At 51.1% G+C, this 26,521-nt stretch overlaps 1 protein-coding gene across 1 annotated transcript in view; it reads left to right on the top strand.

Moving 5' to 3' along the window:
* Positions 1-6,148: 6,148 nt before the first annotated feature.
* Positions 6,149-26,521, top strand: part of trpc2b (transient receptor potential cation channel subfamily C member 2b) — a 55,875-nt gene continuing 35,502 nt past the window's right edge. Inside the window, exons 1-3 of the mRNA XM_072576701.1 lie at positions 6,149-6,485; positions 12,859-13,560; positions 15,539-15,739. Of these exons, the coding sequence (XP_072432802.1) occupies positions 6,471-6,485; positions 12,859-13,560; positions 15,539-15,739 (918 nt within the window). The 5' untranslated portion in view covers positions 6,149-6,470. The remainder of the gene's footprint in view (positions 6,486-12,858; positions 13,561-15,538; positions 15,740-26,521) is intronic.

The following is a 26,521-nucleotide window of genomic DNA, read 5'->3' on the forward strand; positions in this document are numbered from 1 at the left end:
TAAATAATATTCAGCTCCTCTTTTCTTCCTGTCAAAGTGCATGACCTCACGCTTTCCCACATGATATTCCACCAACCAACATTTTGTTGACTCCTTTCGCCCTGTCTGTATCCCTCTGCAGGCTCTGTGTGTCATCCTCACCCCTTACCCTCCCACCTGCTTGTGTGTCATCTACAAACTTGGAGATTGTACATTCGCTTTCCTCATCCAAGTCATTAATATATTGTAAATAACTGTGGCCCTGGCACTGACCCCTGTGGCACCTCAGTCATTACAAGTTGCCAACCTGAAAATGGCCCCCTATCCCATCCTTCGAACTTCTATTTGTTAGTTAATCATTTATGCTAATCAACCTCAAACATGGCTCTTATTAAGTGGTCTTACATAATGGTACCTTATCAACCACCTTCTGAAAATCCAAATCTATTACATCCACTGCTTCCTCTTTCTGTATCCTGCTTGTTACCTCCTCCAAGGATTCTAGTAAAATTTAAAATGGATGGTGGTGGGATAGTGGAGGGGGATGGGCTTAGATTAATTCACAGGTCGGCACAACATCGAGGGCCGAATGGCCTGTTCTACACTTGATTGTTCCATGTTCTATGTTCTCTCGGGTATGATGTCCACTTCGTGAAATCACACTGACCCTGCTTGATCACATTATGTATTTCGACATGTTTCTGAATGCCATGACATACTTTATGATAGATTCTAACATTTTCCCAATGACAGATGTTATACTAACCGGCCTGTAGTTGTCTGTGTTTCCTTTTGGTCTCCTCATTGTAACTGTCGGTGTTACACCGGGCAGGTTTCCAATACTCTGGCACCTCTCCAGAACCTAGGGAATTGTGGAAGATTATTACCAATACATCCACCGTCTCCATGGCTACTTCATCAATAATGATAGTTATTGTATTTATTTTCTCTCCTCGCTTTGCCCCTTGCTTATTTAGCAGTTTGTGAATGTAGTTAATGTCATCTGCAGTGCAGACTGATGTAAAGTATTTATTCACCTTCTCCGCCATTTCCTGGTTTCCTCATCATTATGGAGGAGAAAGTGAGGACTGTAGATGCTGGAGATCAGAGCTGAGAATGTGTTGCTGGAAAAGCGCAGCAGGTCAGGCAGCATCCAAGGAGCAGGAGAATCGACGTTATGCCCGAAACGTCGATTCTCCTGCTCCTTGGATGCTGCCTGACCTGCTGCGCTTTTCCAGCAACACATTTTTAGCTTCCTCTTCATTATCTCCACAGTCTCGTTTTGGAAAGGGCTTATGTTCACTTTGGCTGCTCTCTCCCTTTTTATTTAAATAAGCTGTTACTGTGCATCTCAAGTTTACCTTCAGAGTTTATCTTCTCCCTCTTGATAATTGTTTGGTCATCTATTATTGGTTTTTAAACCTTTTCCAGTCCCATGGCTTCTATGAAACTTTTGCCACACTGTATGCATTTTCTTCGATTCTGATGCTATCCTTAACCTCCCTGGTGAACCATGGTTGACTATCCCCTTTCAACAATCCTGTTCCTCATTAGGATATATCTTTGTTGTGAGTTATGATCTAATTTTGAAACCATCTGCCATTATTCCTCAATTATCTGTGGTCAAACTCCTCCCAGTCCACTCCAGCCAGCCCAGCCTTCATCCTACGACAATGATTCTTATTTAATTTCAGCACAGCTGTTTCCATCCCAAGTTTCTCCCCCTCAAACTGAATATGGGATGGTCACTGTTTACTTGGGGATCTTTACTCTGGTGTAAATTTATTAAACCTGCCTCATGACACAAGACTGGATCTAAAATAGGCTGATCCCTGGTTAGATCCATAACAGATTATTCCAGGAAACTGTCCCAAACACACAGAATCCCTACAATGTGGAACCAGGCCATTTGGCCCATCAGGTGTACACTGACTCTCCATACAGCATCCCACAAAGACCCCTCCCATCCCTGTAACCCTGCGTTTCCCCTGGTTAACCCACTGAGCCTGCACATCCCTGAACACACTGAGTGACTTCACTGGAATCGAGCCTGGGTCCCTGGCACAGTGAGGCAGTGGGGCAGTGGGGCTAACCCCTGAGACACTGTGCCCCTCCCCCACTGAGTCACTGTGCCCCTCCCTCCCCCACTGAGGCACAGTGCCCCTCCCCCACTGAGACACAGTGCCCCTTCCTCCCCCACTGAGTCACTGTGCCCCTCCCCCACTGAGACACCGTGACCCTCCCCACTGAGACACCGTGACCCTCCCCCACTGAGACACAGTGCCCCTCCCACACTGAGAAACAGTGCCCCTTCCTCCCCCACTGAGACACCATGCCCATCCCCAATGAGTTACTGTGCCCCTCCCCCACTGAGACACAGTGCCCCTCCCCCACTGAGACACCATGCCCATCCCCAATGAGTCACTGTGCCCCTCCCCCACTGAGACACCGTGCCCCTCCCCCACTGAGACACCGTGCCCCTCCCCCACTGAGTTACTGTGCCCCTCCCCCACTGAGACACAGTGCCCCTCCCCCACTGAGACACCGTGCCCATCCCCAATGAGTCACGGTGCCCCTCCCCCACTGAGACACCGTGCCCATCCCCAATGAGTCACTGTGCCCCTCCCACACTGAGACACTGTGCCCTCCCCACTGAGACACAGTGCCCCTCCCCCACTGAGACACAGTGCCCCTCCCCCACTGAGACAGTGCCCCTCCCCCACTGAGACACAGTGCCCCTCTCCCACTGAGACAGTGCCCCTCCCCCACTGAGACACAGTGCCCCTCCCCCACTGAGACAGTGCCCCTCCCCCACTGAGACACAGTGCCCCTCTCCCACTGAGACAGTGCCCCTCCCCCACTGAGACACCGTGACCCTCCCCCACTGAAACACTGTGCCCCTCCCCCACTGAGACACTGTGCCCCTCCTCCACTGAGACACTGTGCCCCTCCCCCACTGAGACACTGTGCCCCTCCTCCACTGAGACACTATGTCCTTCCCCCACTGAGACACTGTGCCCCTCCCCCACTGAGTCACTGTGCCCCTCCCCTCCCCACTTAGACACTGTGCCCCTCTCCCACTGAGACACAGTGCCTCTCCCCCACAGAATCACTCCCCCCACCCCCCCCCCCCAACATGATTAGTGGTGGACAATTAAGCAACTCACTGGAGGAAGAGACTCCACAAATCAGCTATTACAAGGGGGCATAGCTTTAAATTAAGGGGTGGTAGGTATAGGACAGATGTTAGGGGTAGATTCTTTACTCAGCGAGACGTGAGTTCATGGAATGCCCTGCCAGTAGCAGTGGTAGACTCTCCCTCTTTATGGGCATTTAAACGGGCATTGGATAGGCATATGGAGGATAGTGGGCTAGTGTAGGTTAGGTGGGCTTGGATCGGCGCCACATTGAGGGCCAAAGGGCCTGTACTGCGCTGTATTCTTCTATGTTCTATGTAAATATCCCCATCCTCAATGATGAAAGAGCCCAGCATATCAGGGCAAAAGATAAGGCTGCAGCATTTGTAACAAACTTCAGTCAGAAATGCCGAGTGGATGATCCATCTCAGCCTCCTCCAGTGGTCCCCAGCATCACAGGCACCAGGCTCCAGCCAATTCAATTCACTCTAAATGACATCAAGAAACGGCTGGAGTCACTGGATACTGCAAAGCTTACGAGCCCTATTCCAGCAATAGGACTGAAGACGTGTGCTCCAGAACCTGCCACTCCCCGAGCCAAGCTGTTCCAGTCCAGTTACAACACTGGCCTCTACCTGAAATGTGGAAAATTATCCAGGTATGTCTTGTACATAAATAGCGGGACAAATCCAACCCATTACCACCCCATCAGTCTCCTCTCGATCATGAGTAAAGTGATGGAAGATGTCACCAACAGGGCTATCCAGCAGCACCTGCTCAGCAATAACCTGCTCAATGACGCCCAGTTTGGATTCCCCCAGGGTCACTCAGCTCCTGACCTCATTCCAGCCTTGGGTCAAAGATGGACAAAAGAGCTGAATTCCAGAGGGGAGGGGAGAGGGACAGCCCTTCACATCAAGGCTACATTCAACCGAGTGTGGCATCAAGGAGCCCTGGCAACACTGGAATCAATAGGTATCAGGAGGCAAACTCTCCACTGGTTAGAGTCATACCTGACACATTAAGGAGATGGTTGTGGTTGTTGGAGGTCAGTCACTTCAGGACATCTCTGCAGGAGTTCCTCAGGATAGTGTCCTAGGCCCAACCATCTTCAGCTGCTTCATCAATGACCTTCCCTCCATCAGAGGGTCAGAAGTACAGCTGCTAACTGATGGTTGGACCATTGCTGACTCCTCAGATACTGAAGCAGTCCATGTCCAAATGTAACAAGATCTGGACAATATCCAGGTTTGGGCTGACAGGTAATTAGTAACATTCACCCCACACAATTGCCAGGCAACGACCAACACCAATAACAGAGAATCTAACCACTGCCCTTTAACAGTAAATGGCATCATCACCATCTCTGAATTCCCCCCCCCCCCATCAACTTCCTGTTGACCAGAACTAGCTATATTGATACCATGACCATCAGAGCAGGTCAGAGGCGAGGAATCCTGCAGTAACTCCCCTCCTGACTCCCCAAAGCCTGTTCACCACCTGCAAGGCACAGGTCAGGAGTGGGATGGAATACTCCCCTCTTGCCTGGGTGGGTGCAGCTCCATCAACATTCAAGAAGCTCAACACCATTCAGGAAAAAGTAACCCACTTAATTAGCACCACATCCACAAACACCCACTCCCTCCACCACCAATGCTCAAGATTCTCAGGCAGCATCTTCCAAACCAATGGCCATTTCCATCTTGAAGGACAGGGGGAGCAGGTACATGGGAACACCACCCCCTGCAAGTTCCCCTCCAAGCCACACACCATCCTGACTTGGAAATATATTGCTGCTCCTTCAGTATTGTTGGAATTCCCTCCCTCAGGGCATTGTGGGTCTACCCACAGCACATGGACCACAGCGATTCAAGAAGGCAGCTCACCCCCACCTTCTCAAGGGGCCACTAGAGGTGGGTAATAAATACTGACCCATCCAGCAACTCCCACATCCTGTGATTGAATTTTAAAAATCCTCAGCATGAGGCAGATTGGGAGAGAGAGATGGGAATGAGATTCTGCGGGAACCACCTCAATGTCCACCTTAGTCCAAACATCTATCCTGGGCACCTCACTGCAGTCCCCCCCAGTCCCCCTGCCCCAGCTCACATCTAATGGAATGCATCACACCCTGTTATTCCACTTCTGAAAGTCACAACATAGCTGCTGTAAATAATATTTGATTAAAAAAACATGTTTATATGTTCCAATCTCCAAGGGAGAGTTGAGCCTCTGGGGGTTGGAAAGGTCCAAGCATCACGTCATTGTCAGGTTGACACGTCAGGTAACTGGCTGCAGAAGGAGCATTCATCATCAGAACAAATACTGAAAGGTCAGAAACACAAGGGGGAAATTGTAAAGAGCCACAGCCAGCAATAGAGACAGAGAGAGGGGGCAAGAGAAAGAGAGAATAAACTCTCAGGAGTTGTGTTGCTCTCTTTTCCCCCATTCTTTCTGGGAATGACTATCTTTTCCCTCTCTCTCTCTCTCTCTCTCGTTCAGTAATTCTCCCATTCTCTCTATCTCTCTCTGCCAAATTGGCTTCATTTGGACAGTGATTAGTGGCTGGCCCCATCACTCTCTGCCACTGAGGTCAGACTAGGAGAGTGAAAAGCAATCACAGAGCAAGGTACCAAAGTGAGAGAGAGGTAGAGAGAGAGAGAGAGAGAGGGAGGAAGGAAGAAAACGTGAGACATACTGAGAGAAAGAGAGGAAAACAAGTGTAGAGTGAGCAATGAGCTCAGATAATCATACAGCTAGGGGTGTACACCAGAGAGAGAGAGAGAGAGACAGGTAAAGAAGACAGGAAGAGGGACAGAGAGCAGGAGACAGAGGAAGGAGGGGACAGTTGGGAGTTGGTGAGTGATTGAGTGGAGCTGTCAGAAACAGGCCTCAGAAAAACACTCTTGCATTTAATTGTGAACACTCTTGTGCTGATTTTAATGAGTGGTTCACTTCTAGTTACTGAATCCTTCTGGAATTTTCCAAGGCTGGATTAATGTGCCCTGTGGGGAATTGGGCAGGTACAAGCACCAATTACAGAGCAAGAGGGAAGTCTCTGGGTAGTTAACGTGACAACAGGTTCCAGCAGCAGCAGCCAGGCAGGGAACAACTCCCATAGATGATGCTGACGATGTAACACAGGCATCAGAGCAGTGGGTGAGGGAGACAGAGACAACTAACACATCAGCATGGACACTCAGCCCCTGGTTTTCTGACCAGAGACCACACAGACGACACCGTCTGTGTCTCTGTGTGTGTGTGTGTGACGGGGTAGTCAGTGTCACCCAGAGGTGCAGTATCGGACAGGATTAAACTGACTGGAAGAAACACCAGAACAAAACAGCTTCAACCATGGAGCATTTAACGGTGAGTAAGAGCAATTCAGACCGGGCAGCTTCAGCCAAAATTAATTGTTATTTAATTATTTAATAATTACCAATGTCATTGATCAGCTTCTTAAAGCAGAGTTTAGAGACGCTGAGATTACTCTCCTCAGAACAGAGCAAAGGGAGTTTAATACATATGTGGAAGGGGTCACAATGGAGTAATTCAGGAGTTAGTGTTCCCGGGGGAAGGAGGGTCGGGCACCAGAGGAAGACAGATTGAGGGGAATCAGGGGTTGGGTCGGATTGGGTGGTTGTGGGGGTGAGCTGATTGGTTATCCCACAGCGAGATGTTGTGTTGTGGAACACGCTGCCTGAAGGGCAACTGGGAGCAGATTCAACAGGAACTTTCCAAAAGGGAACTGGGTAAAGAGGTTGAGAAGTTTTTGGGGTTATGGAACAGAGCAGTGGGAATCCAAGATAGCTCTTTCAAAAGGCCAGCAGGGAATTGACGGGATGCTGAATGGCCTGAAAGTACAGTGTGAGAAATGTGAGGGGAGCCATGTTTTATTTTGAGTTAATGTGATATCTAACACAGAGTGGGGGGTACAGGACTCTCCTGGTAATATACCTGCTGCACTGGGGTACAATGCGGTCACCCCCCGTCCCTCTGCTAACTCCTGGCACTCTCAGTAAACCTAAACCTTTCCACTCAGTGGGTCAGTAAATTGGTTATCAACACAGAGACAAATTTCTATCCAAATTCACACCAACTACATCCTCTGGATAACTACACCCTTCTGCCTGTATCACTACATTCCCTGCTCTTCCATTTAGGGTGGTCCAATGGCTCAGTGGTTAGCACTGCTGCCTCACAGCGCCAGGGACCTGGGTTCAATCCCAGTCTCGGGCGACTGTCTGTGTGGAGTCTGCACATTCTCCCCGTGTCTGTGTGGGTCCTTCCCATAGTCCATACCTGTGCAGGTTAGGTGAATAGGTGAATTGACCATGCTAAATTGCCCATAGTGTTCAGGGATGTGGAGGAGAGGTGCAATAGTCAGGGGTAAATGTGAAGTAATGGGGAATGGGTCTGGGTGGGTTATTCTCCGAAGGGCTGGTGTGGACTTGTTGGGCCGAAGGGCCTGTTTCCACACTGTAGGGATTCTATGATTCAGATTTCAGAGAGAAGGGCAACACAAGCTTCCTGTGGCCACTCCCTGATTACAGACTGCCTCTTATTGTACCCAGCTTTCATTCAGCGACTTATCTGTAAAGAAACTGCCCCCTCCCTCCCAAATCCCTGGCTCTCACACTGACAGTGTCCACAGGGAGAGGGACTGGGCTCTGTACAGAGCAGGAAGTGCGGGTTCCCACTGCCTGCTGGATATCAAGGGTTCTAAACTCTCCCAGTCCCTGTGGGAAGGCTGAAAAACAACAGCAAGCTGCATTCATAAAGCACCTCATGGGAGCAATTATCAAACAGAATATGGCACGGAGCTGCATAAGACCATTCGATACTGAAGCAGAAATTAGGCCATTCAGCCCATCAAGTCTGCTCCACCATTCAATCATGGCTGACATGTAACCCCTGATCCCAACTAATCAGGAACCCACATATTTAGAGGAATATGAGAAGAGTAGGACAAGTCTTAAACAAGGGATCAAGTGAGCTAAAAGGGGTCATGAAATAGCTTTAGTGAGCAGAATTAAGGAGAATCCCAAAGCATTTTATTCTTATATAAGAAGCAAGCAGGTAACTAGAGAAAGGATTGGTCCACTAAAGGATAAGGAAGGAAGGCTGTGTGTTGAGCCTGAGAGAATGGGTGAGATTCTGAATGATTACTTTGCATCAGTATTCACTGAGGTGAGGAACATGATGAATGTTGAGATTAGAGATAGAAGTTTGATTAGTCTGGATCACGTTGGCACAAGTCGGGAAGATGTGTTGTGTAGGCTAAAGGTTATTAAGGTGGACAAACCCCCAGGACCGGATGGGATCTATCCCAGGTTGCTCCTCCTGGTGGAAACATCTTCTCCACATCCTCTCTATCCAGACCTCACAGTATTCTGGACATTTTAGCTAGATCCCCTCCTTATCCTACTAAACTTCATCACATACAGAGTCTTCAATGACAATCCCTTCATCCCCGGGATCATTCTTGTAAACCTCCTCTGGACCCCCTTCAAGACCAGCACATCCTTCCTTAGATACGGGGCCCAAAACTGTTCACAAGATTCTGAATGTGGTCTGACCAGAGCCTTATACAGCCTCAGCAGTACAGCTCTGCTCTTGTATTCCAGCCATCTTGAAGTGAATGCTTACATTGCATCTGCCCTCCTAACTGCCACCTAAACCTGCATGTTCACCTTCAGAGAATCCTGAACTGGGACTCCCAAGTCCCTTTGTGCTTCGGATTTCTGAAGCCTTTCAGTCTTTAGAAAATAGTCTGCGCCTCTATTCTTCCTACCAAAGGGCATAACCTCTCCCTTTCCCACATTGTATTCCATCTGCCACTTCCTTTCCCACTCTCCCAGCCTGTCCAAGACCTTCTGTACCCTCCTCACTTCCTCACCACTATCTGTCCCTCCACCTATCCTTGTGTCATCTGTAAACTGAGCAAAAGTGCCCTCAGTTCCTCCGTCCAGACTGTTAATGTATAATGTGAATAGCTATGGTCCCAATACAGACCCCTGCAAAGCTTGGTCAAGGGGGTGAACTCTAAGGAGTGCCCGGATAAAGAATAGAGAAGAATCCCAGATTCCTGATCTTTTCAGGACTGGGCAACATCAGGTGGAACTTTTCCTTCCCACTAATTTTTTTATACATGTGATAAATGTGAGGAGATGCCCTTGGACAGGATAAACAAGGCACGGGAATACACGATGAATGGGAGGACTCTGGGAAGCACAGAGAATCAGAGGGACTGTGGTGTGTATGTACCCTGGTCCCTGGAGGTATCAGGACAGGTTGATACAAGGGTTGAGAAGGTATATGGTCCAGTTGGTTTGAGTAGCCGAGATACAGAGTTGAAGAGCCAGGAGGTGATGTTGGAATAGTGTAAAACATCAGTCAGGTTACAGTGAGAGTATTGTGTGTAGTTCTGCAATCCACATTATAGAAGAGATGTGATAGCATTCGGGAGGGGGAAGAGGGAGATTTACCAGGGTGCTGCCTGGGCTGGAGAGTTTGTCATAAAAGGAGATTGGACAGATTTTGGAATTGTTCTCCTCTTTTTTTATTCACTCTTAGGATTGGGCGTTACTGTCTGGCCAGTATTTTATTGTCTGTCCCTAGTTGCCCTTGACATCAAGGCTATATTTGACAGAGTGTGGCATCAAGGAGTCCAGGCAAAACTGGAATCAGTGGGTATCAGGGGCAAACTCTCCACTGGTTAGAGTCATACCTGACACATTAAGGAGATGGTTGTGGTTGTTGGAGGTCAGTCACTTCAGCTCCAGGACATCTCTGCAGGAGTTCCTCAGGATAGTGTCCTAGGCCCAACCATCTTCAGCTGCTTCATCAATGACCTTCCCTCCATCAGAGGGTCAGGAGTGGGGATGGTCCCCGATGATTACACACAATGTTCAGCACCATTCATCACTCCTCATATACTGAAGCAGGTTAATGTTCAAATGCAAAAAGATCTGGACAATATCCAGGCTTGAGCTGACAAGTGGCAAATTACATTCACACCACACAAATGCCAGGAAATGAACATTACCACTAAGAGACAATCTAATCCATACCCCTTGACATTCAGTGGTGTTCCCATCACTAAATCCTCCACTATCAACATCTGGGTGGTTACCATTAACCAGAAACTCAACTGGACTCGCCAATGAACACAGGAGCTACAAGAGGAGCTTTGAGAAGGTGACTAAGGAGGTAGATGAGGGGAAAGCGGTAGATGTGGTATATATGGATTTTAGTAAGGCGTTTGATAAGGTCCCCCATGGTAGGCTACTGCAGAAAATACAGAGATATGGCATTGAGGGTGAGTTGGAGGTTTGGATTAGGAATTGGCTGGCTGGAAGAAGACAGAGGGTAGTAGTTGATGGCAAAGGTTGGAGTGCCGTTACTAGCGGTGTTCTGCAAGGATCTGTTTTGGGACCATTGCTGTTTGTCATTTTTATAAATGACCTGGAGGAAGGGTTAGAAGGTTGGGTGAGCAAGTTTGCGGATGATACGAAAGTCGGAGGAGTTGTAGACAGTGAGGAAGGATGTGGCAGGTTACAGCGGGATATAGAGAAGCTGCAGAGCTGGGCAGAAAGGTGGCAAATGGAGTTCAATGTAGCTAAGTGTGAGGTGATTCACTTTGGTAAGAGTAACAAAAAGATGGGGTACTGGGCTAATGGTCGGGTACTTGGTAGTGTGGAAGAGCAGAGGGATCTTGGTGTCCATGTACACAGATCTCTGAAAGTTGCCACCCAGGTAAATAGTGCAGTGAAGAAGGCATATGGCGTACTGGCTTTTATTGGTAGAGGAATTGAGTTCCGGAGTCCTGAGGTCATGCTGCAGTTGTATAAGACTCTGGTGCGGCCGCATCTGGAATATTGTGTGCAGTTTTGGTCGCCATACTATAGGAAGGATGTGGAGGCACTGGAACGGGTGCAGAGGAAGTTTACCAGGATGTTGCCTGGTATGGTAGGAAGATCCTATGAGGAAAGGCTGAGGCACTTGGGGTTGTTTTCATTGGAGAAAAGAAGGTTTAGGGGTGACTTGATAGAGGTGTACAAGATGATTAGGGGGTTAGATAGGGTTGACAGTGAGAACCTTTTTCCACGTATGGAGTCAGCTATTACGAGGGGACATAGCTTTAAATTAAGGGGGGGTAGATATAGGACTGATGTTAGGGGTAGGTTCTTCACTCAGCGAGTCGTAAGTTCATGGAATGCCCTGCCAGTAGCAGTAGTGGACTCTCCCTCTTTATGGGTATTTAAGCGGGCATTGGATAGGTATATGGAGGATAGTGGGTTAGTGTAGGTTAGGTGGGCTTTGATCGGCGCAACATCGAGGGCCGAAGGGCCTGTACTGCGCTGTATTCTTCTATGTTCTATGTAAGAGTTTAGATCAGAGTGGTGCTGGAAAAACACAGCAGGTCAGGCAGCATCCGAGGAGCAGGAAAATCAACATTTCAGCAGAAGCCCTTCATCAGGAAGGCTTTTGCCCAAAACATTGATTTTCCTGGTCCTCAGATGCTGCCTGACCTGCTGTGCTTTCCCAGCACCACTCTGATCTAGACTCTGGTTTCCAGCATCTGCAGTCCTCACTTTTGCCTACAGCAGCTACAAGAGCAGGTCAGAGGCTGGGTATCCTGCAGCGAGTAACTCCCCTCCTGACTCCCCAAAGCCTGTCCATCATCTACAAGGCACAAGTCAGGAGTGGGATGTAATACTCCCCTCATGCCTGGATGGGGGCAGCTCCAACAACACTCAAGAAGCTTGACACCATCCAAGACAAAGCAGCCACTTGATTGGCACCACATCCACAAACACCCACCCCCTCCACCACCAACACTCAGTGTAGCAGCAGTGTGTACCATCTACAAGATGCACTGCAGAAATTCACCAAAGATCCTCAGGCAGTTCCTTCCAAACATGACCACTTCCATCGAGTAGGACAAGGGCAGCAGATACACGGGAACACCATCCCCTGTAAGTTCCCCTCCAAGCCACTCACCATCCTGACTTGGAAATATAATCGCCGTTCCTTCACTGGCACTGGATCAGAATCCTGGAATTCCCTCCCTAAGGGCATTGTGGGTCAACCCACAGCACATGGACTGCAGTGGTTCAAGAAGGCAGCTCACCCCCACCTTCTCAAGGGGCAACTAGGGACAGGCAATAAATGTTGATCAGTCCATGATGTCCTCGGTCAATGAACAAATAATAAGTGTGAGTTTGATGTATAGTGGGAACTGGTGTGTGTTAGCACACAGCTAGTAGATCAGGGTTAGTACACTGGGAGGTGCCTGACTAGGGAATGATGGGAGTTCTGCACTTGCTAACTCGACAGCTTGACATTTGCTGATGCTCATTTTACTCAATAGTTATATTTACCTAGGCTCCCCTGCACCCCCCCCCCCCATCCCCCCCCATGTCCCTGGGGGTTGATAAAGGTTCTGCTCCTGATCCTAATCCTGTCCTTCTGTATTCATCAACCCAACAGTCAAATCCCAATTTCTCCTCCTTAAACTCCCAGAGATTAAGCCATCACAGTTAAACCTGCCCCAGGAAATCATTCATTCTACACTGCTCACAAACAGAGAGGAAATCCAAGCCAGTGAGAGAGGGAAAGAGTCTTTGACCCTTCGGTGATGATAGGGGTGGGGGGTGGAAGTTGTTGGGTGGGGTAGTGTTTGACTCTCTTGAAGTTGTGTCCTCTGACCCCCTCCTGCCCCATGATCTGTTTTCAGGAGGACAACTGGAAGGAGATTGCGGGGAAGAAGATGAAATTCCCACCCAGTCTGATTGGAGCCATCTATGACGGCAACTTGGCCAAGCTGTACAAGTTGCTGCAGACGAGCGATGGGCTCCTGAGGCAACTCGATGACTCGGAAGACCGATCCTGGAGAGAGGCTCTCAATCTGGCCATCCGCATGGGCAACGAGGAAATTATCGTCAACCTCCTGCGACTGGTCAAGTTTGACTTCCGGCAAATCCACGAGGCCCTGCTAGTGGCTGTGGACATGAACCTCATCAACGTGGTCAAACTCCTGCTGGAGCGGCTGGACCAGCAGAAAGGAGTCAGTCACAACAAGGTGGACATCATGTCCTTCTCCCTGGCATTGTTCGACCACTCCATCGACAGCTCGCGATTTGCGCCAGGAGTCACACCGTTGACCCTGGCTTGCCAGAAGAACCTGTTTGAGATTGTGGATCTGCTGATGAAGAAGGGTCATGTCATTCCTAACCCCCACAAGATCTCCTGCTCCTGCCCAGAGTGTCTCAATGCCCGGCAGTATGATATGCTCAAGTTCTCGTTGTCTCGCATTAACACCTACAAAGGGCTAGCCAGCAGGCCATACCTGTCCATTGCCAATGAAGACGCCATGTTGAGTGCCTTCAAGCTGAGCAGGGAACTCAAGCAGCTGTCTAAGAAGGAGCCTGAGTTTAAGGTTGGTGACTCCACACTCAATCCAACTGAGTTGACAGGGTGGACCAGACAGTGACATATTTCTGGGTGACTCAAATTGAGGTGAGGGGTGGGTCGGTCTTGCTGCCTTCAGCAACTGTGGGACTTTAGAGACCAACTTTAACTCTGATAGTGCGGCACTCCCTCAGCACTGACCCTCCGACAGTGTGACACTCCCTCAGCACTGACCCTCCGACAGTGCCCACTCCCTCAGCACTGACCCTCCGACAGTGCGGCACTCCCTCAGCACTGACCCTCTGACAGTGCGGCACTCCCTCAGCACTGACCCTCTGACAGTGCAGCACTCCCTCAGCACTGACCCTCCGACAGTGCAGCACTCCCTCAGCACTGACCCTCCGACAGTGCCCACTCCCTCAGCACTGACCCTCTGACAGTGCGGCACTCCCTCAGCACTGACCCTCCCACAGTGCGGCACTCCCTCAGGACTGATCCTTTGACAGTGCAACACTCCCTTTGCACTTATCCTCCGACAGTGCGGCACTCCCTCAGCACTGACCCTCTGACAGTGTGGCACTCCCTCAGTACTGACCCTCTGACAGTGTTGCTCTCCCTCAGCACTGACCCTCCGACAGTGCGGCAGTCCCTCAGCACTGACCCTCTGACAGTGCGGCACTCCCTCAGCACTGACCCTCTGACAGTGCGGCAGTCCCTCAGCACTGACCCTCTGACAGTGCGGCACTCCCTCAGCACTGACCCTCTGACAGTGTGGCACTCCCTCAGCACTGACCCTCCGACAGTGCGGCACTCCCTCAGCACTGACCCTCTGACAGTGCGGCACTCCCTCAGCACTGACCCTCCGACAGTGTGGCACTCCCTCAGCACTGACCCTCCGACAGTGCGGCACTCCCTCAGCACTGACCCTCTGACAGTGCGACACTCCCTTTGCACTGATCCTCCGACAGTGCGGCACTCCCTCAGCACTGATCCTTTGACAGTGCGGCACTCCCTCAGCACTGACCCTCCGACAGTGCGGCACTCCCTCAGCACTGACCCTCCGACAGTGTGGCACTCCCTCAGCACTGATCCTTTGAGAGTGCGGCCCTCCCTCAGCACTGAACCTCCGACAGTGCGGTACCTTCACTGGAATGATAGATAATTTATTATGAACCATAATTTGACCATAATTCACTTCCTGAGATATTGGATCAGGTGAACAAATGCAGGATCAAGAAGTCAGTCTGAGGAACATCTTAACGGCCGAGATGATGAGACATTCTGAGTGTGGGACTGTGGAAGGCGGTGGTTTATGGTGGTTGATACAAAACAGGGTCGGTGAAGGGAGCAAAATTCGGGGAGGGCCCTATAATTGGGGTGATTCAGGAGAGGAAGGGGCTGAGACCACATCGGGGTTTAAAAATCAAGGTGAGATTCTCATTTGAGGAACATGGAGGGAGACAGGGAATGGGGCTTTGTCACCAGTTTAGATGTGGCTGCAGTGAGTGACAGATTCTCTCAGTTGAGATGGAATTCCTAATATTTTTCAATCATTGAAATCTCTGAATGTCCCTATCATTATTATCATTCTGCCGTCATCTCCACGTCATCATTGAATCCTTGGTGTTTCAGTGTCTCTCAGTGGAGGTAAAGTCCTGGCTGGATAACCCTAGACCAGAGACCCAGGTCATGTTCATGGTCAATGGGGGAATTTGAATTCAATGAAAATCTGGAATTATGATTTTAACACTGACCACGAAGCTGTTACTGATTGTCAGGAAATCCCTATCAGGTTCCCTTTCGGGAAGGAAATCTGCCATCCTTACTTGGTCTGGCCTACATGTGACTCCAGACCCACGGCAATGTGGGTGAGTGATTAATTACTCTCGAACATAGACAGGCCTCAGCCCCAGACACAGATCAGGAGCAGGAACAATTGCTGGCCTTACAAAGAGACAGCCACTTCTCATGAACAAATAATCTCAAATAATCTCCCTCTTTTCCAGCCGGAATACCTGAGCCTGGAGGAACTCTGTGAGGACATGGCTGTGGAATTGCTCGGAATGTGCCGGAATCAGAGTGAAGTGAACGCTGTGCTCAATGACTGTGGTGAGGAGACGATAGAAGATGCAGATAACCAGGCCTTCGAAGAAGGGATTCCCAACCTGGGCAGACTGCGCCTCGCTGTCAACTATAACCAGAAGAGAGTGAGTGTTACTGTGGCTCAGATACACCCTTCCCTGTTTTCCCAGTCTCCCGGAATTCCCTGGGAAACCCCCTGGGTAAACCCCCCGGGTACACTCCCTGGGTAAACCCCCCGGGTACACCCCCTGGGTAAACTCCTTGGGAAACCCCTGGGTAAACCCCCCCCCAGGTACACCCCCTGGGTAACCCCCCCCCCCGGGTACACCGCCTGGGTACATACCCTGGGTAAACTCCCTGGGAAACCCCTGGGTAAACCCCTGGGTACACCCCCAGGTACACCCCCTGAGAACTCCCCCCCCCCCCAGGTACACCCCCCGGGTACACCCCCTGGGTACACCCCCTGGGTACACCCCCTGGGTAAACCCCCCTGATTACACCCCCTGGGTAAACCCCCTGTGTACACCCCCTGGGTACACCCCCTGGGTACACCCCCGGGTACACCCCCTGGGTACACCCCCTGGGTACACCCCCTGGGTAAACCCCCCCTGGGTACACCCCCTGGGTAAACCCCCCCTGGGTACACCCCCTGGGTACACCCCCTGGGTAAACCCCCCCTGGGTACACCCCCTGGGTACACCCCCTGGGTACACCCCCGGGTACACCCCCTGGGTACACCCCCTGGGTACACCCCCTGGGTAAACCCCCCCTGGGTAAACCCCCCCTGGGTACACCCCCTGGGTACACCCCCTGTGTACACCCCCTGGGTACACCCCCTGGGTAAACCCCCCCTGGGTACACCCCCTGTGTACACCCCCTGGGTACACCCCCTGGGTACACCCCCTGGGTAAACCCCCTGGGTACACCCCCTGGGTACACCCCCTGGGTAAACCCCCTGGGTAAACCCCCTGTGCACACCCCCTGGGTACACCCCCTGGGTACACCCCCGGGTACACCCCCTGGGTACACCCCCTGGGTACACCCCCTGGGTAAACCCCCCCTGGGTACACCCCCTGGGTAAACCCCCCCTGGGTACACCCCCTGGGTACACCCCCTGGGTACACCCCCGGGTACACCCCCTGGGTACACCCCCTGGGTAAACCCCCCCTGGGTACACCCCCTGGGTAAACCCCCCCTGGGTACACCCCCTGGGTACACCCCCTGTGTACACCCCCTGGGTACACCCCCTGGGTAAACCCCCCCTGGGTACACCCCCTGGGTAAACCCCCTGGGTACACCCCCTGGGTAAACCCCCTGGGTACACCCCCTGTGTACCCCCCCTGGGTACACCCCCTGGGTACACCCCTGGGTACACCCCCTGGGTACACCCCCTGTGTACCCCCCCTGGGTACACCCACTGGGTACACCCCCGGGTACACCCCCTGGGTACACCCCCTGGGTACACCCCCGGGTACACCCCCTGGGTACACCCCCTGGGTACACCCCCCCTGGGTACACCCCCTGGGTACACCCCCCCTGGGTACACCCCCTGGGTACACCCCCTGGGTACACCCCCCCTGGGTACACCCCCTGGGTACACCCCCTGGGTACACCCCCCCTGTGTACACCCCCTGGGTACACCCCCCCTGGGTACACCCCCTGGGTACACCCCCTGGGTACACCCCCCCTGTGTACACCCCCTGGGTACACCCCCCCTGGGTACACCCCCTGGGTACACCCCCTGGGTACACCCCCCCTGGGTACACCCCCTGGGTACACCCCCTGTGTACACCCCCTGGGTACACCCCCTGGTTAAACCCCCCTGTGTACACCCCCTGGGTACACCCCCTGGTTAAACCCCCCTGGGTACACCCCCCTGGTTAAACCCCCCTGGGTACACCCCCCTGGGTACACCCCCTGGGTACACCCCCTGGGTAAACCCCCTGGGTAAACCCCCTGGGTACACCCCCTGGGTAAACCCCCCCTGGGTACACCCCCTGTGTACACCCCCTGGGTAAACCCCCTGGGTACACCCCCCCTGGGTACACCCCCTGGGTACACCCCCCCTGGGTACCCCCCCTGGGTACCCCCCCTGGGTACACCCCCCCTGGGTACCCCCCCTGGGTACACCCCCTGGGTAAACCCCCCTGGGTACCCCCCCTGTGTACCCCCCCTGGGTACACCCCCCCTGGGTACCCCCCCTGGGTACACCCCCTGGGTAAACCCCCCTGGGTACCCCCCCTGTGTACCCCCCCTGGGTACACCCCCCCTGGGTACCCCCCCTGGGTACACCCCCTGGGTACACCCCCTGGGTACACCCCCTGGGTACCCCCCCTGTGTACACCCCCTGGGTACACCCCCTGGGTACACCCCCCCTGGGTACACCCCCTGGGTACACCCCCCCTGGGTACACCCCCTGGGTACACCCCCTGGGTACACCCCCCCTGTGTACACCCCCTGGGTACACCCCCCCTGGGTACACCCCCTGGGTACACCCCCTGGGTACACCCCCCCTGGGTACACCCCCTGGGTACACCCCCTGTGTACACCCCCTGGGTACACCCCCTGGTTAAACCCCCCTGTGTACACCCCCTGGGTACACCCCCTGGTTAAACCCCCCTGGGTACACCCCCCTGGTTAAACCCCCCTGGGTACACCCCCCTGGGTACACCCCCTGGGTACACCCCCTGGGTAAACCCCCTGGGTAAACCCCCTGGGTACACCCCCTGGGTAAACCCCCCCTGGGTACACCCCCTGTGTACACCCCCTGGGTAAACCCCCTGGGTACACCCCCCCTGGGTACACCCCCTGGGTACACCCCCCCTGGGTACCCCCCCTGGGTACCCCCCCTGGGTACACCCCCCCTGGGTACCCCCCCTGGGTACCCCCCCTGGGTACCCCCCCTGGGTACACCCCCCCTGGGTACCCCCCCTGGGTACCCCCCCTGGGTACACCCCCGGGTACACCCCCTGGGTACACCCCCTGGGTAAACCCCCTGGGTACCCCCCCTGGGTACACCCCCTGGGTACACCCCCTGGGTACACCCCCCCTGGGTACACCCCCCCTGGGTACACCCCCTGGGTACACCCCCCCTGGGTACCCCCCCTGGGTACACCCCCCCTGGGTACACCCCCTGGGTACCCCCCCTGGGTACACCCCCCCTGGGTACACCCCCTGGGTACACCCCCTGGGTACCCCCCCTGGGTACACCCCCCCTGGGTACACCCCCTGGGTACACCCCCTGGGTACCCCCCCTGGGTACACCCCCCTGGGTACACCCCCCTGGGTACACCCCCCCTGGGTACACCCCCTGGGTACCCCCCCTGGGTACCCCCCCCCTGGGTACCCCCCCCCTGGGTACCCCCCCCCTGGGTACACCCCCCCTGGGTACCCCCCCTGGGTACACCCCCCCTGGGTACCCCCCCCCTGGGTACCCCCCCCCTGGGTACACCCCCCCTGGGTACCCCCCCTGGGTACCCCCCCCCCTGGGTATGCCTCAGTAAACCCCCTCCCCCAGGTACACCTCTCAACATCAGCTTTGACAGTGCTCGCTGGCTGAGCCTCTGCTGCCCTCTGGTGGAGATTTCCAAAGACTCACAACATTTCACCCCATCCCAATCCAAACTGCTCAGCCCCTTATCCTGAAACTATTCCCAATGTTCCAAATATCCCATCAGGAAGGACAGCCTCTCAGTATCCATCCTGTCCAGCCCCTTCACTATTTTATTTGTACCATGGGATCATCTCCTCATCTCAGTTTCTCGTCATTACATAATCCCTTGGAACCAGCCTCATTTCAGCCCATCTCGAGCAAGTCTGTCCTCGCACAAAGTTCCCAGTTATGGTCCCATCAATACCCTGTACAATTACAAAGAAACCCACCGCACTCCACATCCTTTCAAACTCATGCTAGCTTCCTGAGGAGGTGCTGTATTTGCAGCTTAATGTCCTTTAATTCATGTATACAGATGCCCAGGTCCCTGCACCTGGACTACTGTGCACAGAGTCAGTCACTTAGTTGACGGAAGGATTGGGGCAGCTCAGTGCTCAGCATGGTCACCTCACGGTGCTAGGGACCATCAGGTGACTGTCTGTGTGGAGTGTGCAAATTCTCCCCGTGTCTGTGTGGGTTTCCTCCCACAGTCCAAACCTGTGCAGGTCAGAGCAGACTGACTGTGGGAAATTGCCCAGATTGTCCAGGGATGTGCAGGCCAGGTGGGCTAGCCTTGGGAAACGCAGGGCTACAGGGATAGGGGGTGAGTCAGTGTGGGATGCTCTTCGGAGATTTGGTGTGGACTCAATGGGCCGAATGGCCTGTTTCCACACTGTAGGGATTCTAAAGTTCCATGAATAAATGCCTTGGCATCGTTCTGAGGTTTATTAGACCTAACACCTGCAATATTTCAGAAGGGCTGTCTCATGATGAAAGGAGTTTATGCTGGAACTGTCTAAAACACTGCTCAGGCCACGACCCAGGTACTGTGTGCAGTTTTGGTCAGTACATTATAGGAGGGATGTGATTGGATGAGAGTTGGTACAGAAGATGTGGTCGAAGCTGTTAGGAAGGATTGGATAAGCTGCAGTTGTTATTCCTGGAGCAAAGAGGATTGAGAGGGGACCTGATGGAGGTCTATAAGATTACGAGTGGCAGAGATAGGATGGTAGACACAGGGAAAATACTGGAGGAATGTAAATGTGGTTCTGTTGTTTCAAAAGGGTACAAAGGGAATGCCAACCAATTATAGGCTGATTAATCTCACTTTGTTAGTGGGTAAGATGATACAATCAAAGATTCACAGAGATGTACAGCATGGAAACAGACCCTTCGGTCCAACCCGTCCATGCTGACCAGATATCCCTAACCTAATCTATTCCCACCTGCCAGCACCCGGCCCATATCCCTCCAAACCCTTCCTATTCATAAACCCATCCAGATGCCTTTTAAATGTTGTAATTGTACCTGCCTCCACCACATCCTCTGACAGCTCATTCCATACACACACCACCCTCTGTGTGAAAAAGTTGCCCCTTTAGGTCTCTTTTATATCTTTCCCCTCTCACCCTAAACCTATGCCCTCTAGTTCTGGACTCCCCCAACTCCAGGGAAAAGACTTTGCCTATTTACACTATCCATGCCCCTCATAATTTTATAAACCTCTAGAAGGTCACCCCTCAGCCTCCGACGCTCCAGGGAAAACAGCCCCAGCCTGTTCAGCCTCTCCCTGTAGCTCAAACCCTCCAATCCTGAGAGACCAGATAAAATTAGAAAGCCATGGACTAATCAGGGATGGTCAGCGTGCCTTTGGTAAGGGAGGGCAGTGCCTTACAAATTTGATTGAATTCTTTGAGGAAGTGACAAAGTGGATCGATGAGGGTAGTGCAGTGGATGTTGTCTACATGGATTGTAGCAAGGAGAAAGTGAGAAGGCATTTCACAAGGTTCCACACGGCAGACTGGTTAAAAAAAGTAAAATTCCATGCGGTACAGGATGATATGTTGAATTGGATCCAAAGTTGGCTTAGTAACAGGAAACAAAGGGTAATGGTTGATATCTGCTCTTGCCAATGGAAAGCAGTTTTGAGTGGTGTTCTGCAGGGCTCAGTGTTGGGACCTCTGCTGTTTGTTTTATACATTAACAAATTGAATTTAAACAATTGTGAAATTTGCAGACAACTCAATAATTGGCTGTGCAGTGGAGAGTGTGGAGGATGGCTATAAGCTCCAAACTGAAACAGGTGGATTGGTGGCGTGGACAGGAAAGTTGCAGTTAGAGGTCACTGATAAGTGTGAGGTAATGTATTTAGGAAGGTCAAACAGTAAAAGGGAATACAGTGAGGGGGAGATGAAGTGAGGTCTTGGTGTGAAAGTGCACGGGTCGCTAAAGGTAGCAGTGCAGGTAGCTAAGGTTGTAAAGAACTGAAGTGTTATATGCAGTTTTGGTCACCACATTATAGAATGGGTGTAATTGCTCTGGAGAAAGTGCAGAGAAGAACTACCAGAATGTTGCCAGGGCTGGAGAATTGTAACTATGTGAAGAGATTGGGCTTGTTTTCCTTGGAACAGAGGAGGCAGAGGGGTGACGTGATTGAGGTATACAAAACCTGAAATGGTAAACAGTGTAAACAGGAGAAACCTGTTTCACTTGGCAGAGTTCAAATATCAGTGGTCATGAATTCAAGTGAAGTGGCAGGAGGATTAGAGGGGATGTGAGGAAAAACATTTTTATGTGGAGTTTGGTGGGTATCTGGAATTCATTCCTGAGTTGGTGGTGGAGTGGCTGGATCAGCACGGTCAATAACAGAACTCATACTGCAGCTGGACCAGACACTGGTGCAGCCGCACCGGGAGTATGTGTACTGTTCTGGTCACCGCATTATAGGAAGGATGTGGAAGCTTTGGAAAGGGTTCAGAGGAGATTTACTGGGAGGTTGCCTGGTATGGAGGGAAGGTCTCACGAGGAAAGGCTGAGGGACTTGAGGCTGTTTTCGTTGGAGAGAAGAAAGTTGAGAGGTGACTTAATAGAGACGTACAAGATAATCAGAGGGTTAGATAGGGTGGACAGTGGGAGCCCTTTTCCTTGGATGGTGACGGCTAGCATGAGGGGACATAGCTTTAAATTGAGGGATGATAGATATAGGACAGATGTCAGAGGTAGTTTCTTTACTCAGTAGCAGGGGCGTGGAACTCACTGCCTGCAACAGGAGTAGACGCGACAACTTTACAGACATTTAAATGGTCATTGGATAAACATATGGATGAGAATGGAATAATGTAGGATAGATGGGCTTCAGATTGGTTCCACAGGTCGGAGCAACATCAAGGGCCGAAGGGCCTGTACTGCGCTGGAATGTTCTATGAAGCTACAGGGACTATGGGCCATGTGCAGGAAGGTGGGATTAGAAATGGATCTGGGTGAGGGTCAGCATGGTCAAGATGGGTCAAATGGCCCTCTTCTGTGCTGCATCATTTCAATAGTTGTATGGATAAGAAGGCACATCTTCCTTCGCTAGTGAGGTCAGTAACGAGGGAGCGTGGAGTTAGGTACAAGATAGAGGGCTAAAGGACAGGTTGAGGTGTTCTTTCACTCAAAGCACTGTGGGAGTCAGGAACCCAATTTCTGATAGGAGGATTGAGTCAGAAGACCATGTCTGTGTTGCCATTAACAGCAATGGGCTAAGAGCTGGAAACTGGAATTCCTGTATTTGATTGGCATGGGCACTACGCTCCAAATGGTCTCTCATCCTGTAAATCTCTGAGTCTTTAAGAATCAGCTGAAGATGGTTGGGCCCAGGACACTATCCTGAGGAACCCCTGCAGAGATGTCCTGGAGCTGAGGTGACTGACCTCCAACAACCACAACCATCTCCTTAATGTGTCAGGTATGACTCTAACCAGTGGAGAGTTTGCCCCCTGATACCTATTGATTCCAGTGTTGCCAGGGCTCTGTAATGTCACACGGAAAGACGTTGTTAAACTTGAAGGGGTTCAGAGATGATTCACAAGGATGTTGCCAGGATTGGAGGGTCTGAGCTACAGGGAGAGACAGAACAGGCTGGAGCTGTTTTCCCTGGAGCATCGGAGGCTGAGGGGTGACCTTATAGAAGTTTACAAAATTATGAGGGGCATGGATAGGGTAAATAGGCAAAGTCTTTTCCCTGGGGTCAGGGAGTCCAGAACTAGAGGACATAGGTTTAGGGTGAGAGGGGAAAGATATAAAAGAGATCTAAGGGGCAACTTTTTCACGCAGAGGGTGGTACGAGTATGGAATGAGCTGCCAGAGGATGTGGTGGAGGCTGGTACAATTGCAACATTTAAGAGGCATTTGGATGGGTATATGAATAGGAAGGGTTTGGAAGGATATGGGCTGGGTGCTGGCAGGTGGGACTAGATTGGGTTGGGATAGCTGGTCAGCATGGACAGGTTGGACCGAAGGGTCTGTTTCTGTGCTGTACATCTCTATGACTCTATGCCCCGGTCGAATGTAGCCTTGATGTGAAGGGCTGTCCCTCTCCCCTCCCCTCTGGAATTCAGCTCTTTTGTCCATGTTTGACCCAAGGCTGGAATGAGGTCAGGAGCTGAGTGACCCTGGGGAAATCCAAACTGGGCGTCATTGAGCAGGTTATTGCTGAGCAGGTGCTGCTGGATAGCCCTGTTGGTGACATCTTCCATCACTTTACTCATGATCGAGAGGAGACTGATGGGGTGGTAATGGGTTGGATTTGTCCCGCTATTTATGTACAAGACATACCTGGATAATTTTCCACATTTCAGGTAGAGGCCAGTGTTGTAACTGGACTGGAATAGCGTGGCTAGGCACGTTCCCAGAGAAAGTGAAGGCTACAGATGTTGGAGATCAGAGTCGAGAGTGTGATGCTGGAAAAGCACAGCAGGTCAGGTAGCGTTCAAGCTGGGCTAACAAACGGCTTATGCCTGAAACATCGATTCTCCTGCTCCTCAGATGCTGCCTGACCTGCTGTGCTTTTCCAGCACGACACTCTCGAGTGGCTAGCTCTGGAACACAGGTCTTCAGTCCTATTGTGGGAATGTTATCAGGGCCCATAGCCTTTGCAGTATCCAGTGTCTCCAACCATTTCTTGATATCACGTGGAGTGATTTGAATTTACCAAAGACTGGTCTCTGTGATGCTGGGGTCACTGGGGGAGGCTGAGATGGATCATCCACTCGGCATTTCTGGCTGAAGATTCTTGTAAATGTTTGATCAAATGCACTGATGTGTTGGGCTCTCCCAACATTGAACCAGGGTTGATCGGTTGGCTTGATGGTATTGGTTGAGTGGGGGATATGCCGGGCCATGGGGTCACAGACTGTGCTGGAGTACGATTGGATGAGGATGGGGTCAGGTATGTTTCTCCCTCTTGTTGGTTCCCTCCCCACCTGCTGCAGACCCAGTCTAGCGGCGATGTCCTTTAGGACCCAAACCAGATTGGTCACTACTGGCCTGTGCGGGTCTCCCTCATTCTCTCTATCGCTGTATCCAACCCTTTTAAAACCCAAGGCTGCAGATTGTCAGGGCCAGGGGATATGTTGTTACTTCATCCCATTAGTTTCTCCAACACCAGTTCCTCATTTATACCAAATCAAAACCAAAAGAACTGCAGATGCTGGAAATCAGAAACAAATACAGGAAGTTGTTGGAAAAGCTCAGCAGGTCTGGGAGTATCTGTGGAGAGAAATCAGAGTTAACATTCCGGGTCCAGTGACCACTCTCCAGTTCTGAGGCAGGGTCACTCGGCCAGACATTGATTTCTCTCCACAGATGCTGCCAGATCTGCTGAGAGTTTCCAGTAATTTCTGTTTTTGTTTCTGATTTATACCATTTTCTTTTCATTCCCATTCATACAGCCTTAGTTCCCCACTGTTTCTGGAATAAGGTTTTGTGTCGACTGTGAGGAATGATTATCGTTCTGCACTATTTCCTTCCTTATTAAAATGTCACCTGTCTCTGCCTCCTCAAAGACTTACATTTACTCTCATTAATCGCTTCCTATTTACAAGCAAATAAAGCGATCCGTTCTTGTGCCTCTCAATCACCTTCTCTTGTATTCACTCTCTCTCTTTCATCCATTTCTTCTTCCTTGTTTGCTGCATTCTATACGGTAAAAACAAGGACTGCAGATGCTGGAAACCAGACTCTGGATTAGTGGTGCTGGAAGAGCACAGCAGTTCAGGCAGCATCCAACGAGCTTCGAAATCCTACTTGGATGCTGCCTGAACTGCTGTGCTCTTCCAGCACCACGAATGCTGCATTCTATAATCTTCCCACACCTCCTTCTCAGTATACCTTATAGTAACGCTTTATTCCTGATTCCTGATGAAGGGCTTTTGCCCGAAACGTTGATTTCAAAGCTCCTTGGATGCTTTGATTTCTGGATGCTTTGATGCTTGGATGCTTTGAATCCAGAATCTGGTTTCCAGCATCTGCAGTCATTGTTTTTACCCTGTTTTTACCTTATAGTAACACTAACAGCTTCTTCCTCCAATTAAAGACTGGCTTTAAAACCCAACCCTGAGTCACCATGATGGAGTTTACTGCCAAAAAGGAATGTGTATTTGTTGCAATTAATGTATTAATTAATGTATTAATTCTTTAAATGAGCTATTGCTGATCTACCATCCTGCCTTTTTACATGGGTTTTCAATTTATTGTTGGCAACTCACTTTCCATGTCTATACAGAGCTAACTTTGTGTAGATTCAACCCCTTGTTTTGGACTGAATTGAATCACTGTCAACCTCAACAGAGAATTCAATTATATTATGGTTGCTCTTTCCTAGTGACTCCTTTATTATAACGTGAATCAACCCTTTTCATTGCAAAATTGAAGATCCAAAATAACCTGGTCACCATTTTGTTCTGTCAAATTCTAGAATGTTTTGTTTACTAGTTTAATTGAGAAAACTACGTTGTCTAAAGTTTGTGAACACTTCCTCCATAATATACAGAGACATGAAACCTTACATCACAGAAACAAACCCTTCGGACCAACTTGTCCACATCCACCAGATATCCCAATTTGCCAGCACCCGGCCCATGTCCCTCCAAACACTTCCTATCCATAAACCCATCCAAATGTCTCTTAAATGTTGTAATTGTACCAGCCTCCACCACTTCCTCTGGCAGCTCATTCCGTACACGCACCACCCTCTGTGTGAAAAAGTTACCCCTCAGGTCCTTTTGAAATCTTTCCCCTCTCACCCTAAACCATGAAGATTAAAGTCTCCAATGATAACCCTTTTATCCTGTTTCATTTGCTTAAAGTTTCCCAACAATACAACAACTGTTTGGGACCTTATAAACCCAACTCTCACCAATAGCCCCTGCTCTTTCTTAGCCCCACACAAGATAATTCTCACCAACATCTACCTGTTTTTTTCTGTCTCGGATGT

The sequence above is a fragment of the Chiloscyllium punctatum genome, chromosome 9 (genome assembly GCF_047496795.1).
Source record: "Chiloscyllium punctatum isolate Juve2018m chromosome 9, sChiPun1.3, whole genome shotgun sequence".
NCBI classification, from domain to species: Eukaryota; Metazoa; Chordata; class Chondrichthyes; order Orectolobiformes; family Hemiscylliidae; genus Chiloscyllium; species Chiloscyllium punctatum.